The 19,449-nt window shown below is 32.4% G+C and overlaps 2 protein-coding genes and 1 long non-coding RNA gene across 3 annotated transcripts; 2 read left to right on the forward strand and 1 right to left on the reverse strand.

Annotated features, from left to right (window-relative positions):
• The first annotated feature begins 6,321 nt into the window (after nucleotides 1–6,321).
• Nucleotides 6,322–8,980, forward strand: LOC115887351. Its single transcript, XR_004051055.1, has 3 exons — nucleotides 6,322–6,464; nucleotides 6,543–6,601; nucleotides 8,881–8,980. It is a non-coding gene; the product is annotated as an uncharacterized LOC115887351 (long non-coding RNA).
• Nucleotides 8,981–11,488: 2,508 nt separating this feature from the next.
• On the reverse strand, nucleotides 11,489–11,998 carry LOC115887292 (uncharacterized serine-rich protein C215.13-like). Its single transcript, XM_030906683.1, has one exon. It carries the CDS (start codon nucleotides 11,996–11,998, stop codon nucleotides 11,489–11,491), a length of 510 nt encoding a protein of 169 aa, XP_030762543.1.
• On the forward strand, nucleotides 11,980–15,348 carry LOC115887352. Its single transcript, XM_030906770.1, has 4 exons — nucleotides 11,980–12,059; nucleotides 12,370–12,438; nucleotides 13,605–13,706; nucleotides 14,674–15,348. The coding sequence occupies exons 1-4, from the start codon at nucleotides 11,997–11,999 to the stop codon at nucleotides 14,965–14,967; spliced, it is 528 nt and encodes a 175-aa protein (XP_030762630.1). The 5' UTR covers nucleotides 11,980–11,996; the 3' UTR covers nucleotides 14,968–15,348.
• Nucleotides 15,349–19,449: the final 4,101 nt, after the last annotated feature.

Raw genomic sequence — 19,449 nt, forward strand, 5'->3', positions numbered from 1 at the left:
TCTCTTTCATTGACAAGATACAAGACCCTGAAAGGTAAGGGATACCTAATAGTGAATATTAATTTTTAAACAATGGTGTAACAAATATCAGTTTGTGAAAAGATTATAAGTAACATTGAGGGGTATGATCGTGTGTGCCCTGGACCTACTAATTTTCTCTTGTAGCTTTAGATTTTAGCTTGTATCGAAGGGGGGAATTTAATCATCGCGACTTTATACAGGGTGAGTCTAAAATAAGTGCAAATATTTTTAGGGGTGGTATATTTCGACCCAAGAAACACGAATATGAATATTTTTTCGCGAAAATTTTTTTTGAAAATTTGGAATTTTTTAAAACCATTTTTGGATTGTTTTTTTAATTTTTAGTTAAAAACATAACTTCTTAATACGACAAGATAAAAAATTAAATTGCCTAAAAAAAAGCAGAATAAAGTAGAGTAGTACAGATGCGTAAAAAAAGATTAAATTTACAAGAAAGAAAATCCAGAAAATATTCAGTGGTTCTCAAAATTTTAGCAAAAAAAATTTTTTTTCGAAATTTTCAAAGAAAAATAACTCGGTTATTTTGGATTTATTTGAAAAACGGTAACGAGAAATATGTTTCTTTTATCGAGATCTACCAGCCCTGAAAATATTTGCACTTATTTAAGACTCACCCTGTATATCTATTGTGTCCCCCTTTCTTGAGTTATAACTCATCATACAGTCTCAGGGCTTTGACAAAAGCCAGTATCTGAGACGGGTTTGCAGAGGTTAGTTCTCCATCTCCGATATCAGTCGTATCAAAATTTATGGCACGAATAGTTATCATCTCGGCGCACTTAGTGGTGAGGGGTTCTGGTGTTTCGCCACCAAATCAGCATTAGCCGTTGTTCCTTAGCTTGTGGCTTTAAATATGTGATATCAATTTCATGCTGAACAACTTTTTTAAGTATTTTTGCTTATCAAGAATAAACATTACTGAATAACGATGTACACTTTTAGCGAAAAGTTATTCAATTATTTCCCTCGATTTTTGACCGAGATTTACCGCACGCTACAGAACTAACTATTTTACAGCTTTTTTCGATAAATCGCAATAGTGTCACTGTTAATTTAAGTTTTGCCACAAAAAATCCTTCTAGATTTACTACCGCTAAACAACTATCAGTAGTAGAATAAATAATAAATAACATAAAATAAGCTCAGTAGAAACTGACAAAATTTTAAATCAAATTCAAATGTGTCAAATAAATCGTCAAACAGAACTGTCAAGGATCCCCACATAGAGTCCTTTTTCCGTCGACCATGCATGAATACATGTATAGTATTATACTCCTTCCTTAATCTTTTAATTCAAAGCACAAAGCGCTTTTTTCAATATATTGAAATTACACACATGGCCAAAATTATTGCATATATCGTTTAAAAATATACGGAAAGGAATTTAAAGAATCTGTTTTATACATAGCTTTGATAATCTGTAATAAACATTTTTTTGTTAAAATGGATATGGTAAACAATGTTTATCGTTCAGACCCAATATTATTACCAATTCTTGCTCATTTCGATTTGTGGTCTCTTGGGTTTCAGAAGGAATTTGATCATTGTTTTGGCCTGAAAATGCCTAGAAACATTATTTCACAGTTTAAAAGAGTCAGAATAGTAACACTGTCTCAACAGGGCTACCGGCAAGTTGCAATAGCTGAAATTAGTAGGAGTTAACCAAAGAGATGTTTGGCGAATATTAAAAAATCAGGGAGACTAACGAAGTTACAGACCGGCCTGGAAGAGGTAAAAAGAGAGTTACTACTGCTGTGCAAGACGGTCAAATATCCCTAATTGCACGAGGCAATCCCCCGCTTTCTAGTACTGCTATTAAAAATGAGTTATCTCGCCTTGAAGGAGTAAATGTTTCAAGAAAAATCATAGCAAGAAGACTCCATGACAGAGGATTACATTTCCGAAGCTTAATTTACAGCACAAAATTACGCGACTACAATGGGCTGAGGCCTAATTGAAATTTCGTCATGTTTACTGATGAAACAAGAATAGGCCTAGTGTCAGACCCGCGACGAACTTTGCAGCGTTGATTATGGTATGGCCTGGTATAATGCACGGAGCTCGAACTCCTCTTGTTTTTATTGATGGCACAATGACAGGTGCCTCATACCTTACGTTTTAGAGCCTATTGTGCGCCCATTTCGAGGGGCAGTGGGGGATGAATTTGTTTACATGAACGATAATGCTCCTCACTCGTACTTTAGCGGTTCGCGAATTTTGTGAGGAAGAGGGTATAAGAAAACTGTGGTGGCCACCGATGTCTCCAGATATGAATGTGATCGAGCATGCTTGGGACATGCTAAATCGCCATATTGCCAAAAGGAATGCTCCCCCCGTACCTTAAATAAGTTGAAAATTGCTGTGCGGAAACATGGGAAGCCATTCCTCAACATCTTCTGGACAACTTAATTGAGAGCGTGCCACGTCGTCTCACAGCTTGCATTGAGGCAATACAGACTATTAGTTGTGAGAAATTGTTTTCAATATTTTCTGTTTAAAATGAAATTTATTTTTGTTGATTTTCACTCATTATGAAATAAAATTATAATAATATTATAGTTGCACTTAGATTTCTAATTTTATACTAGTTAGTCATGTAGTAAGCCAATATGTCCAAAAATATAAAAAGAATCATATTAGGTCCAAAATAAAATAAAAATATCGTTATATGCAATAATTTTGGCCATGTGTATATTTCAATAGGTTAAACCCTGAAGTATTACCCTTATTACACTAAAATAAAATTAATAGTTTTTCCTATGTTTATCATTTAAAAATCTATTAACGGGTATGTGGCAAGACCAAATTGCAAACACTAACCGGTTTTAATATAAACATACATTACGTATTACAGTACTCTTGTAAAGAAAGCTCTTTCACCTTACCAGACACGTTGTTATAGCCTGAAGACGACAACCTCAGCGGTCTTCAGTTAACCCTTTCACTATCGTTCAATGAAAGTTTATAGGTCACGGACAGATATCCTGTTGCCACGCTGCATTTTGGTTCTATCATATTTTAGTTTGTTACGTTTAAATATTATTTGATATAAAAACAATTCGTTATTACGTTCATTATTGTTCTAGGAATGGTTTTACTGAAAGTGACCTAAAGGCAGGTTGACACGGGCAAGTGTACTAGAACCAAGTACACTTGGATGCTGTCATATAACTGTACCTACTTATAATAATGCTTGGACCAACAAAGAATTAAAAATAGATGGAGAATCTCTTAACGCTGATGACATTGTCCTAATTGTCAATAGTTCTGAAGAACTACAAGCACAAATTAACGAACTAAATACAACCAGCAATAAAGTGAATGAAAGCAAAAAATAATGCACCAAAACAAACTAGTAGACAGAAAAGACTAATAACACAACACTGGAAATAGTAGAAGAATACATATATTTGGGACAACTAATACACTGCTCGGGATCTCTACCATAGACAAAGATTCTCCTTCATTCCTACTAGCAGAAATCAACATTAGAATTAAGTTAGCATGGAGTAGTTATGGAAGAAACACATTCACATTCAAATATAGAATGCACTTTATCTAATGAAGAAAAAATTAGACCAATGTCTACTACTAGCTATGACCTATGCATGCGAAACCTGGAGATTTAAAACGGACGTTATAAGGAAACTGTAGGTCGCACAACGCTCAATGGAACGAAATATGCTGGGAATAACCAAGAAAGACCGTAAGAGAGAGTGGATAAATAGAGTGGATGCGAAAAAAGACCCAGGTAATAGAATCAAATCCCTCAAGTGGCAATGGGCAGGACACCTGGCAAGAAGGACGAACAACAAATGGGCCACAAAAATGACAACATGGTACCCATGAGGAATTAAGAGACTTAGAAAAAGACCAAACTTGAGATGGGACCATGATATTAGGAAATTAGCAATTAACTTGGGCCCGCAATAGCCAAAAATATACAACAATTTGTGACAATGGGCCCAATTACAAAGACATTGATTATCTAAATACGCCATAATTGGAAATGGTTGAATAAGCTGAAAATGATGATGATAAGGCTATGCGTGTCTCACTTGTACGCTGTTTGTATGGTGTTGACTGTTTAATCCAAGTCTAGTTGTCAGGCTTTTTAACATGAAACTTGTATCAAAGTAAGTAGACTGATGATGTAGGGTAGACATAGGGTAGACATAGGGTAGACATAGGGTAGACATAGGGCAGACTCAATAATTTGTTGTTTTATTTTACGGTGTTAATCAATGTAGGTATTTATTAAAAGTGTTATAAAAATATATACATTCTAATAAAAAGAGATAAGTTGTAATAATCATTTATTAACACAAACATCGGATACGCTACTGAAGCAGGTAAGTCAAATTGACGTATCTAAATTCTTTGACATCTAATCTTTGACAAGTAGTAAATAAAAGTAAATAAAAGCAAAAATGCAAGAAAACATGTATAATTAAGCTAATTATAAGTGAATTTCATAAAGATCATTTAACTGTACGTATGTTTAGTATATCAGTCACTTACTAGCGAAAAGTTATTCCGTTTTTTCGCTCAATTTTTGATAGAGATCTACCGCACGCTACACAACCAACATTTTTACAGTGTTTTTCGATAAATCGCAATAGTGTCACTGTTAATTTAAGTTCTGCTACAATTTTCTTCTAGATTTACTACCTTTAAACAACTATCAGTAGTAAAATAAATAATAAATAACCAATAACAAATGTGTCAAATGAACCGTCAAACAGAACTGTCAAGAATTCCCATCCTATGGCTCTTTGTCCATCTACCTTGCATGAATGTATGTATAGTATTATACTCCTTCCTTATTATTTTTATTCAAAGGGTAGCGGTAGCAAAATTACAACCAGTCACAAATATTTATTATAAAGGTTTCTATTCCTACCGTCTGTTGATATCTCCTGTAAAACATTACCATAGCATTATTACTTTAAATATGAGTTTACTGTGATTATTATTTGGTGGGCTTTGAGTCGCCTTCCCTCACTTCCCTCACTTTCCTCTTTCAGCATTAATTATTTCATTATTATTATTGTACCAACTTATTTCTTTATAAACTGTCAAGTCTTTCATATATCACTGTCAAGACTTTTGTGGTTGGACAGACTATATTTTAAAAAATGTCTATACCTGTGGCGGATTCATCTTTCCAAAAAAAATCCTTTATGGGTATTTCGCCACTGTACTGCAAGAAAATCTACAAAATAAAATAATTATTTTTTGTAAACACTTCTGCGTTAAACCTAAACGCAGAAAAATAAAAGAGGCTTTTTTAATTCAATCTAATAAAAATAAATGTATTGTTCATGTATCTGTAGATGTTAGTAATGTATGGCAATCGCTTCTCTTTGATTTTAAAGAACAATAGATACAACAAGATAAATAAACATAACATACGTAAAATTTAAAAATAATCATACAGAAAGTTTGGGGCTTTTTGGTTTTACCTTATTAAGTAATTGTTATCAGGTAGTTATTGTTAATTTTGAAGTTTAAATATCAAGTTAAAAATGTCCTTTTAACCGAACGTCAACGGTTTTTTGTAGACGTATCTGTTTTAAAAAAGTAAAGTGTTCTCGAATAGTTGAATTTAAATAATATAAATAGTTTTTTTTATTCTTTGTATTTTTTCTTTATATATTTCTTTGCTTCCGACGACGGAAAGAGATAACTTTCCGAAACGTTAAGCATATTTTTTTCTTTGTTAGACAAATTTATATTACTGTAAATATAACTTCTGACAAGCAGCGTCCGTTTAGGTTTAACGCAGAAGTGTTTACAAAAAATAATTATTTTATTTTGTAGATTTTCTTGCAGTACAGTGGCGAAATACCCATAAAGAATTTTTTTTTTGGAAAGACTATATTTTAATTTTATATATTATAGAAGTATTATTTCAAAAAAGTTTGTAGTTAAAAAAACACCCCAAGAAAAACAAAATATACCTGAAACGTTAGGCCTTTTTAATTGGATTCTGATAAAGAAGCGAAATACTTAATCTTTTATACAGACATGAGCCCATGGGTGTAGACATTATTTGGTATAATTTTATCTTTTGACAGAAAAAGATTTACAAGTTTTTATTTAAAAAACATCCCAAAAAATTAAAAAAAATAAAGCCTGTTTAAACACCGTACATTTCGTAAATGAACTTGGTAATTGTTAATCACGGCAACATCGTACATGAGTTCTCCCCAAATCTTACTAGAAACTATACACATACCTACTATATTTTCTCTCACGCTGTCTAGCGGCCCCCCATTCAAGACAAATTCAACGGGGTACCATACGATGATTTTAACGGCAATATAAAACCATGTGGAATCAAGAAGATTTAGCATTTAATTTTAAGAAAAATCAGTGTCAACGTAGAAGTCATAGGCAGAATGACTTCTAACGTTCTCGTAAGTGTTTTAGCTAATCAAAATATATCTAGGTAATAATATATACTATTGTCTGGTAATTTTCTATGTACGTTTTAGGTCATTTGCCTGTTGTTAACATGGTCGAGGGATATATACGCCACATTTGGCAAAGAACAGTAAGTACTAAAGTTATTCTTTTCTTTAATAAAATTATATAGTTATTATTTATAACGTGTAAAATATACCTTATTTTTTATTTAATATGTTAAGTAAATGTAATGTTACAGAAAAATGTATTTATATGTTCGTAAATTAATTTTTTATCGTTTTTTTATGTCGAATTATATTAATCACTCTTGCTGCGAGAGAATATACAGAGTCTAGCAATAGTGCGTCGGGCTTCTGTAACTCATTTAATAAAAGCTTGGGATTTTTGTTTTTAAGTGCAAACCTAAAGTATGTATTAGGATGTATTTCAGGAAAATATTTTAACTTTTACAGGATAAGTCTAATAAGGTCGGGATGATTTTTTTAAATGGAGCACACTATATACTATTACATTTTGGGATTTCTTTCTGATCACTTTACACAATGCTAAGATATTATTAAATATGTTTTGATAGCTTCAGAGATACTAATAAAAAAAAATTAAAAAAATGTATCATTCTTTCTTAAGAAAATTACTAAAAATACAAAAAATGTTCTGAAACCACATCTTTACTAGGTAATTAGTATAGTTGGTCCATACTTAGTTTGCTATACAGATTGTAATCTTGGATCAAACAGGGTGCTCAAAATTCTATGCCCACCTTTCTAAAATATAAAATAGTTTTTCTTGTTTTTTTTTATACAGGGAGTTCAAAAAAAAATTAAACAACTTATAGAGTATTCCTTTGTTAGGTGGAGAATTTAAAAATGAATATTTGTATTTCATTTGTATACCGAACTGCTCTAGTATGGCAAGCTGTACCTTGCTACTCCCAACGCGTTTAACGCTATATACGGTAGCTATTATTATTATATATTTGTATTTCAATTTTTTGTACAGTTTTGATGATATTCTTTGTATTATATTATATAAAAGTTCTTAAAAAGTCATGTTTTTAAAAGACATGTGTAATAAAACCGCGAATATTCACGAAACAACTAAAAATTTTAAATTACTTTAAATACAAAAAAAGTTAATTTTTTGATTCTTCATCTAACAAAGAGATAATATACAGGGTGTTCCATTAAAAAAAACGAAGAAAAGCTACTTTATGTTTTAAAAAGTTTGATATAGAATTTTGAACTCCTTGCATGGTTCAAGATTTACGATATTTATAACAAGTAAGTAAGTAAGTAAGTATTATAGTAAGTAAGTACAGACCAATTATAGTAAATACCTAGTATAGTTTTGATTTCAGGCATTTCTTGTATTTTTAATATTTTTTTAAAAAAGACTGAAAAAAATACTTTTTTTATTTATTTATTAATATCTCTAAAACTATCAAAACATATTTAATAATATCTTAGGGATATGTAAAGTGATCTGAAAGGAAGCCAAAAATATAATAATATACAGGGTGTTTCGTTAAAAAAAACATTCTAATCCACTCACACTATTTTAGGCCACCCTGGAGAAGTTAAAATATTTTCCTGAAATAAATCCTAACACATACTTTAGATTTGCACTTAATAAAAGTCACTTAAATTGAACTTTAGCTGTATTAACTTGATGGTAATTATTTCATTTAGGCCATTTTGTCCACTTAACTCTCAGATCATCATGATTTAAATAGAAAATATAGACTTAAGTTATAAAAACGACTTAAATTACATTATATTGATTTAAATCTTTACGAAAATGACTAGATTTGCAAGAAAATGATTTAAGTTAAAGACTTAAAAATTAAATCATTTGAACTGTATATTGTTATGGACTTAAGATTTAAATTTAATTTACTATTTTTGAACTTATTTAAGAATTAAGATTTAAGTCTTTTTGAAATGACTTTTTATGATCGAAAAAAACGGCGTCAGTGACGGCTGAAGAATGACAATCAATAATAATTTTGGCGAGGTCAATCTCTAGACTTCATTTAATAAAAATAGACATAAATTTTATCAAACATTTATACTAATTATAGACAGATTAAAAAAGGATAGGATATTTCCAGACCGATTTCAAAAAAAATATTTTTTTCTCAAATTTTAAATTAAAACCATTTTTATTCAGTATAAAAATAAATTACAACCTTCTTAAGGCCAACTGGCAGTAAGCGCCATTAACAGATAAAAAAGAGTATTGGCCAAATAATGACATCTAGGTCTTGACTTCGCCAAAATTATCATCGATTGTCATTCCCCAGCCGTCTTTTTTTTTCGATTGTATGGTATTTGATCGTCCTTACTCTTATTATTCAGTTGATGTAATGTAACAAGTCTTTATTTATTGTTATTAATTATTTAATAGTGTCCACATAAAAATACATTTACCTGAACAATCGCACCATCATAAGGAGGTGGTAGTTCATGATCACGGCGGTGGAGGTGGCCACGGAGGTGGTGGAGGATATGGAGGAGGTGGAGGATTTGGAGGTGGAGGAGGAGGAGGAGGAGTTATTATAGAAGACCATGGTCATGGAGGAGGAGGTGGTTTCGGAGGTAAAACATATTAATCAGTTATTTTTGAATTATTTAATTAAATTATATTTAAAACAAAGCATTAATTCACCACACCAAGGCACTTGCTTTTGCACATGATGCGTGTTTCGCAAAACATGTTAGCACCATTAGCAGATAATTAAAACTACTAAACTTTTTCAGAGAAATATGTTTGTGGTTTTCATTCAAAATTTATTAAGAAAAGGTCCACTTTAAATAACAAGCTTATACAAACTAAAATTTATAAGCCGGATGGTTATCAAAAATGGTTATCAAAGAAGTTCGAAAATTTACCTAATCATCAATCTCTTTGAGTTTTAAATCATCTGCTGATGATGCTAACATAGTTAGCGAAACATGCGTCCAATGCGTTTAAATGTAATGGTGTACTGTGGTGAATAGGTGCTTTATTTTTCTGCGGTGTTAAAACTAAAGGTTCTATCCCCAAACCATAATAAATAATATCTATTGCTGCAGGAGGAGGAGGAGGAGGCGGATTTGACGACCATCACGGAGGTGGCGGTGGTGGATATGGAGGCGGTTTTGGAGGAGGAGGAGGAGGAGGAGGATTTGACGACCATCATGGAGGCGGCTTTGGAGGAGGAGGTGGTGGTGGATACGGAGGAGGTGGAGGAGGCGGATTTGATGACCACCATGGTGGCGGCGGCGGCGGATATGGAGGTGGAGGTGGATTTGGTGGAGGAGGAGGAGGAGGATTTGATGATCACCACGGAGGAGGTGGAGGTGGCGGAGGATACGGCGGAGGAGGTATATTAAATTGATTTTAAATATAACTTTATTACTTCTTTTATTTCTTACTGAATTGATATAAACTTATACCGACTTGGTTACACTCACCATAAATAGGGTCATAACTCTCTTGGGACATTATTAACGAGAATTAAGATGATAACTATAAAATACAATACGGATACACTCATCTAACTACTCTAATAATGTATTTACGTCATTAATATTACATACCGGGTGGTGCATCGTGGTTGGGAAATCGCATGCAAATTTTTAACTGATCAAATATTAGCTTGTAAATAGGGGTTTTAAAGGTCTGCGTATCCTGAATACATATATCAAATTTAAACTGTTTTGGCCAAGCCGATTTTAGCTAATTTAAAGAAAACTGCATCTATTTTTAAATTAAAACTGAACAGGTAACAATGCAAATCAGGCAAATGTAAACATACCTTAAGTTGTCATTCCGTTCCATCTCCAAACTCTAGTAAATAATATTGATAATTTTATAATTGACAAATATAATTTGTTGTCTCTTCAAAAAAAATATTGTGCATTCTACACTACTACGTTATAATGCCTACGGTTATAGTGTCCCCGAAATGGCAAAAGCCTAACGTATAGAAAATACAATTAAACGTTCACAAATATAATATAATAATCATAGGTTGATAACTTAAGGTTTGCCAAATGCAAAACCAGGCATATGCCAATGCCTGATTTTGTATTTCCTAAATTCATTAAAATCAACTTGTTCAAAATTGTTCAAATTTGGCATTGTATTGAGCAAACGCAGACCTTTAAAAAACAAGTTCGCTGTAAAATCAACAGAGAAACCAATATTTGAACAGTTTAAAATTTGCATGTGGTTTCCTATTACGAAATACAATGACGTTGCACCACCCGGTATAATAAATTTACAAGAGAACAGTTTCATCGACATCCTATAATATTTTTCTGTCCCTGTCAATAAAGGTATTTTTTATATTCCTTTTGGTAAATTACCACTTTAAGATATGGAAGTAACGCTTGTTGTGCTTCAGCTTTCTTTAATATTTCCTCCATTTTAATAGAAAAGTACTCGAACGTGTGTCAAATTCGCGCGAAAGGCATTTTTTGGACAAAAAACTGAACTCGGTTGACAACAACCCTCAAGTTATAAACAAAAAGGTCATTTAATACAAAGTAACCTGGCAACAAAGTTCATACTAGCAGCGTTAATACAAATATACCGGAAGATTAATAAATGCAACATTTGAGTCCCTTTAAAATGGGACGAAATAAATATACTAAATTCAGTAAGAAATAAAATTATCTATGTACCACGGGAATAATAAAGTGTTAATAAGCTCCAGGAACGCGCCAGGCGTCAGCGTCAAGTCGCGGCGTCAAATAACCTCGAACGGTTTTTTTTAGGCGCGCCGCCGGGGTGTTGAAGATCCCTACTTTTGACTAAGTAGTTACTGGAGCCCAGTTCAATACTAATCAAGTCTTAGTAATCAACATCTGATTTTCTTTTAAACTAAAACATCATTTTATTAAACCGCTGTATTAAAATAACGTTCATTTGATCAAATTGTTGAACTGTGGCAACCAGCGCTGAACTGCTGTTATGAAACTTTTATTTATTCGTTATCAACATCCGAAACCTCTTATTGGAATACCCTTTATATTGTTAAGGCTTTTGTTACACCTTTTTTATAATTTATTTTATTACAGGGGGTGTTTCTCATACAATCGTAATTAAAGACAACGGTGGTGGTGGTGGTCATGGCGGATATGGAGGAGGAGGTGGATTTGGTGGTGGCGGAGGAGGAGGATTTGATGATCATCATGGCGGCGGCGGAGGTTATGGAGGAGGAGGAGGATTTGGAGGAGGAGGTGGATATGGAGGAGGTGGTGATCACCATGGAGGTGATGGAGGCTATGGAGGAGGATTTGGAGGAGGAGGTGGAGGAGGTGGACTTGATGATCACCACGGCGGTGGTGGTGGTTATGGAGGAGGAGGAGGATTTGGAGGAGGAGGCGGATATGGAGGCGGTGGAGATCACCATGGAGGTGGAGGTGGATATGGAGGAGGAGGAGGATTTGGAGGAGGAGGTGGATATGGAGGAGGTGGAGATCACCATGGAGGTGGTGGTGGTTATGGAGGAGGAGGAGGATTTGGAGGAGGTCATGGAGGAGGGGGATCTGTTAAAATACTTAAATTGCACGGAGGTGACCCGCTACCATCCGGAGGTAATGCTTTCATAATAAATGAAGTCTCATAAAATTAACTATTAAATTATATTACAATTGAAATATTATATACTACTGAAAGGTATAAAAAATAAAACGATAAAGTCTCCTTAAAGTCCTCTTAAGTTTTACTACAAGGCACGCAATTAAGTCGTAACTAGTTTGATTATTCTATTATTTGTTTTTAAACTCATAATAAATATTTATTCTAAAATGTTATTCCATGTAATATATTAAACGGTTTGTAAAAAATAAAGATTCTCTAATTTGTATATTGATTTCAACTAAATTTTGTAATTGCTTATTATAGGTGGAGGATATGGTGGAGGTCATGGATCTGGAGGAGGCTTTGGCGGTGGTGGAGGATACGGAGGCGGAGGTAAGAGATAAATTACCTTTTTATTTGATACTGGCTTTATTTCCGCGACTTCGACCGCATAAAATTTGAATGTTTTATACATTCCTTTTATGATTGGAAATTACAAAAATTACTTCCTTTAATGGTGGGAACTTACAAAAAAAAACAGTCATTTTGTATGAAATTAATTGAAAGTAATTTTACTCAAAACTTGAAAAATGAACAAAGAGTTCATTTGTATCTGAAAAACGCAACCCCCTAATCAAGTATCTGTTTCACATGTCTATCCTGTACGGGTCGTTCACTCAAGCTACTTGTTCAGCATGTTAACATTTTCCATTCCTCAATTTTTGTTCAATTGAGAGAGCAGAGGCAAATTGTAAGATATTAAATTTTAAGTCAATTCCGTTATAATGTTTGGAATGCACTTTTTATTTCACTCTTTTTCTATTTAATGTTTACTTAAAATTAATGTGATGAATTTTTAATGATAATTCTGACCTAACGGTCCTCTGTACAAAATTTCATGATTCTAGAACCGTTTTTACAAATATTTGTACAAACTTTTACTCCTAATTTTACCCTCTTAGGGATGAATGGCCAAAAATCACACTTTGATGAAGGTGAGTATTTAACCTTCATCACTTAAAATCCCTTTTAAGTGATCTGTGCAAAATTTCACATTTCTAAGACAGATTTAAATTTTTTATACTTACAATATTTACCCCCTCATTTAACGCCTTTATGGGGCGAATTTCCAGAATTCGTCCTCAGTGCTCAATTATGTTATATAAACTCTTTAAATTTTAGCGAAAAAACCCTAAATGCGATTATAATAATTTTTTGTACTAATTGTCATCCTTAGTTTTGCCCTTTTAGAGGATTAATTTTCAAAAATATTTTCTGAATACCCATTTTCGTGGAACCTCTGTGCAAATATTCATATTCATATAGGAGTGATTTAAAAAGATATAGATACAAATTTTTACCCCCAATTTTTAAAAATCGGTTTTTATAGATTAAAATTAAATATCAATAATAAACTATACTATCACTTTTATTAATATTTTTTAGTTTAATATTAATATATTAAGCTCATTAAATAATTAGAAATATGTCACAATTAAAAATTTAAAATTAAATTAGTAGATAAGATACCTATTCAATTAACACGTTAATATTTACAGGTGACGATCATCACGGCGGAGGTGGTTATGGCGGAGGTGGCGGAGGTGGATATGGTGGAGGCGGATTTGACAGTCATCACGGTGGTGGAGGAACCGGAGGAGGTAAGAGCTCCGAATGTTAATCTGCAATTATTATATACTAATGTAAAGGATTTCCAAAGGCAGTTGAAATAATTTGGAACTTTTAATTTCGGTACTGCTTTTGTCGGCATTTTTGGCACAAATTGTCTAAATTAAGCCTAAAGCCTCTTTCAGAACCTCGAAATTCTTAGAATAAATTAGTGTTTTCGATAATACTTTATACTTAAGAATATAACATCATTCACAATGTCTCAAAATACAACTAAAATTAATAGAATTTCTGGCAATAACTTGCTGTAGTAAAGGCGTTAGTCATTGCAGTCAAGGCGTAGTAAACAGTCGATTTTACAGACGTTAGTTCTCCATCTCCGATATCAGTCGTACCAAAGTTATTTATGGCAGTGCGTAGCTGGACAGAGTACAATTATACGTGGAACACAATATCTGCCAAATGGCCATCACGACTACTCTGGCAGCACACAATTCTTTTTTTGAGTTATGTTACGAATTATTCCCCTAATTTCTTCTTTCAATTGTTGAATGGTTTTCGGGTTGTTTTCGTAAGCTTTGCTTTTTACATTGCCCCACAAAAATAATCTAGTCCCGTTCTTGGTGGACAACTTACGTCCCCATTCCTGGAGATAAGACTCTCTCTAAACTGTGTACGCAATAAAATCAATGTTTCACCTGTTGTATGACATGTCGCACCGTCTTGTTGGAACCACATATTCTCTATATCCATATCCATTATTTGATCCTATAAAAAACATCAATAATTGTTTGGTGGAAAAAGTTAAAACTTTTTCTACTAATTGAAAATTAATACCACTAATTTTGATTTTCTAAATGTTTACATTGAAATTAGATGAAAAAACTTCTACGCTAATTGAAACCTCTAATTTATTCCACTAATTTCGAGGTTCTGAATGAAGCCTTAAACTAAACCAACTAACTACAAATTTACTTTAAATATATTTTGAACTTTTAGGAGGCGGCTTTGGAGGAGGCGGAGGATATGGAGGGGGAGGAGGTTACGGAGGAGGCGGCGGAGGTGGACATGGCGGCGGTTGGGACAAGAAGAGATAATGATAACTTATACATATATTATTCTTACCATTTCAGTATTTATATTCTCTTCAACTTCATCAATTTTCAATATAAAATAGTGTTCGATAAATGTATGTACTGGATATTGAATCGTCGTTGGAAACCTAGGGTATCCCATGTAAATTTTGAACTATTCAAATATTTGGCCCCCTGTTTCTTTGGTATGTGTATTTAACATGCGCAGTCCTATAAAAAAAACATTTATGGCTTAGTTGTAAAATTAACAGTGGACCCAATATATGAACAGTTTAAGATAATTTTCATGGGATTTCCTATGTTTCCAATGCCGATGCACCACCCGGTATATACATAATGTATATGTTATTAAAAATTACTTTTGGATTTACTGATGAAACCTGATACTATCTATGCTACTGATCAATGCTACTTTATTAATACTATTATCTCTTCGTGCTTGACTGTTTATAATTTCATATTGTCGATATATAAGATTTGTGTACATAAATATTAGATATATGATAGTGATTTATTGTTAACAGCTAATTGTAAATATTGTTATTGTTATACAAAAATAAAATGAAAGAAACAATTATAAGAATTAGTTTTATTAACCTTATTTTAATATTCCTGATAGACATACCTAGCATATTTTTCTTACCTATATTACAGTTATAGGATGGAACCTTTGATGTTACAACAGCAAAATAAAACACTAGTTCACCACAATACACTAAAACACTTTACTTTTAACACTGTACGCGCATTTCAATAACTATGTTAGCATCAACAGTAGATGATTAAAACTAAACAAAATCTGCAAATTGAGTAATATAGGCGCAAGGTTGGTACTGACCAAGGGTGATAAAATTAACCAAGCGAGTCAAAACCAATTGATTTCATCTGCTGATGATGCTGAACATAGTTAGCAAAATGTGCGTTCAGCAACAACGTAGATATATCACAACATGCGGGAGAAATTAGAAGTTTAGGATCAAATCTTGCAATAGAAATTAATAAATAAATTAATAAAAAGAAAAATCAAAGGATGAAATAGTTTAGTAATATTGAGAATGGCTAAAGTAAATGAAATTTTAGAAGAAAGATAGATTAAAAAAAAACTGTAAATTTCAGGCAAAAATTAAAATTACAGTTGAGGGTTGGAACCTTTGGTACTAAACAGCAAAATAAAAAACTAATTCAACAATTAAGTAAATTGTTTGGTGTATTGTGGCACCAAACAATTTACTTTTGCACTGGACGCGCGTTTCGCTAACAATGTTGGTGTATTGTGGTGAATTAGTGTTTTATTTGGCAAATTAAAAGGAGAACAAAGTAATAATGTGTTTAATATAAGAGTAAAAAAACAAAGCAAAGTTTAAAGGACAATCGTTAATTAAAAGTATCAAAAACTAATTAAAGCGGTAAAAAATATTTACCACTTTTTCTTACTAATTTTTTGTGTTGTGTTAACTCAGTAACCATCAATTGGTCAAAGAATGCCTAGAGAAGTTCGACAAATTAAGCAAAGAAAATAAAGTCCTTCTGCTCTGGGTGCCAGCCCAATAAGAGATAACAGGTAATAAAAAAGCAAAGGATCTAGCTGGAAAAGGAACGAATACTCCTCTAACTGGACCAAAACCGTTCTGTTTTCCAAGTGGAAACTAACTTAAAGCGATACGGAAGAATCTAGGTACTCCATCCGTACCCTGAAGTTTTCCTCCAACGGTCTAAGACACTCGAAGAAATTTCTCAGACTTACGACCGAGAAAAATTTAAATATTTTTCAAGATTTAAGTAAGAAAAATCTTCGGATTGTCACGAGCTTTTTCACATCACGCTCTCCACAATAAACACCTCAGTAGACTGAAGCTAAGAAACAACGGCGAATGCAGATTTTGTAAGGAAAATGGGGAAACAACAGAGCACCTCATTACTCTCGGCTAGACAACGATTCGTGCTATAAACTTCGATAAGACTGAATCTGGATGGAGAACTAATAGCCGTAAAAACGTCTCTGATACTAGCTTTTGTCAAAACCCTGAGAATGTATGATGAGTTGTTGAAAGGGGGATACAATAGATCTATAATGTCGCTGTGATTAACTTCTCCTCCCCAACACAATCTACAATCTACCCTTGTTTAATATTTAAGGCTACTATTTTACTTATACCTATTAAGAAGAATGTTAAAGAGATATCATTTTCTACTGCAGTCTACGAAGCTTGTGAAACACATTTTAATGCCAATTAAAATAAGCACCATCAACAAAAACCAGCAATAAAATATTTTATAGTGTCTGTAACATCTAAAACTTTCTAAAATTAATTATGAACGCATCACAAAATTAACTAGACTTATCGGTGAAAAGAAATTCCTAAAGTTTTCTAATATGGCTCTAAACTATTTCTCTATACTTGGGTTGATTTGTTTCTAAAGTCTCCGAAGGTGGACCTTGAGCTTGAGGAGGGCAGAGAGGTTATAAAGAGAGATTAATAAAATCATAAAAATAATTCGTAATTAAATTATGAAAAATATAGTCTTTATTAAAATACGTAATCAATCACCGAGGTTAAACAACGGTATGCGCGGTCATAATTTTATGAGTGAGGAAATATTTTTGTAATTTTTTTTTAAACATTTACTAATTTGTGCAGAAGTGATACATCTGAGGCCGTATGTTTTTAATTAATTCACAAAAAACAGGATCTTTAAGCGAGGGACGGCGCGGCGCACAGTGGATCGAGGTATATGGAAATATAGACATTTGCTTTTTTTTAGAAGTAATGGTCTGATTTGGATAATTTTCATTTTCTTTTGAGGAGAAATGACCATTAAGTATTTAATTGTAGTCCCAAATTTTATTTTTCCAAGAACTCAAGATGGATATAATACTAAATACAGTATTTCCTAATTGCATGGATGATTTTTACCAACTTACTTGTGAGATATTTCTTATACTATTAACTTCGGCCACTAATTGACAGTATTTCATTTGCCATATTTATTGTTTAGTAGAAAAATTGCCTGACATTAGCTATCAGTTAAAAAATATACAGGGTTGTTAACGCTATTCAACACGGCGTATTGTAGCCAAATAATTAGATTTGTATTATGAGTGATAGGATTGTTGATGGACCACTAAAGCTACACTTTAAAATTATTTGCAAAACGTACAGAGTGTCCCAAATAAATAAAAAATATTTTTTAAGTGGTATACTCCCCTATATGGGTCCGTGTATATTATTACATTTTTAGTTTTTACGATTAAAATAAACGTAATTTAATTAAGGTTTACCGCATTTTCATCTTTTCATTTTTGAAATATTTACGATTTTGTGAAAAAGCACTAACAATTTTAATGCTTTATTTCACTAGGCATGTTTTTATGTTTTTAAATCCAAATATTGTATTGAAGCTTTTGTATCTACTAGATTTTGTGTTGCAATAATAAAAATAATACGATCTCATACAGAGTGTCTATAAATGTATTTTAAATAATTATTAACTTTAAACGGCAATAACTTGTTTAATTTAAATGGACCGGTATATACCCTGTATATTTTACGTGAATCAGATGAAGATGAGGTATTATATGCAAAATGTTGCTATATATATATATATATATATATATATATATACAATTATGTACAGGAAAATTGGGGGTGCAATTTAAAAAAACTTAAAGCTTTATCATAGCCTTTTTTGGGACAAACAAAATATTTTTTAGGATATGCACTATTTTAAACCATACTATATCTGTATAGAACTCCTTTTCATATCGTTGTCAACAACGACGATATTGGACTTTCTCGCACTAAGGAGCCACCTTGTATATTTTCCAAAGGGGCGCCTAGTGGCAGTAAATATTTTTATGTTTCTTTTAAGGAACCTTTAACCTCAATTACAGATACAAAAAAAGTTTATGCATATTTAAGCATTTTTTTAAAACTCAAGATTAAAATTTAATTTTCTGTGATACACTATACCGGGTGAGTCTCAAAAGTGGCTCACCCCTATAATTATTTAATTTTTTTAGTTAAAAAAAACGAGATGTGGCATATGGGTATATGACATAAATTATGATTGATTGACGTATTCAATTGTTTTCGGTCACTTCCGGTTTCACAGGAAATGACTACAACTTTTGGTTTTTAAATAACACGATGTATTTTTTTTACTTTATTCGATAGAAAATGTCACTCTGAATAGAATGACATATCATATGTCAACTTTTGACATTTTTGCATATGGTTTATTTGAATTTATAACTTGCGGTTCGTAACGAAAATTTGACTCGAAATACCAAGTGTGTGGTATCAAATTATTCGTAAAAAAATGCTTTTTCCAAATATGTTGCCACCTTCGTTCTATTTGAAAAAATTGAGATATGATTAAAAATACGATTTGAGCATTTTCTAACTGGCCAGGACAAGACACTACAAACATTAGACGATCAAATTTATTTTTCCAAAGCTCCTTGATGAAGAAATAGTGTTTTTAACATAGTCATGGGACTCTAGATTGAATTTTAAAATACAATTTTTCATTAAGCGAAAATGTCAAAAGTTGACAAATGATATGTCATTCTATTCAGAATGTCCTTTTCTCTCCAATAAAGTAAAAAAATACCGGGGGTGCCATTTAAAAATCTAAAGTTGTAGTCATTTCCGGTGAAACCGGAAGTGACCAAAAACAA

The sequence above is a fragment of the Sitophilus oryzae genome, unplaced genomic scaffold, assembly GCF_002938485.1.
Source record: "Sitophilus oryzae breed Bouriz unplaced genomic scaffold, Soryzae_2.0 scaffold_562_pilon_pilon, whole genome shotgun sequence".
NCBI lineage: Eukaryota > Metazoa > Arthropoda > Insecta > Coleoptera > Curculionidae > Sitophilus > Sitophilus oryzae.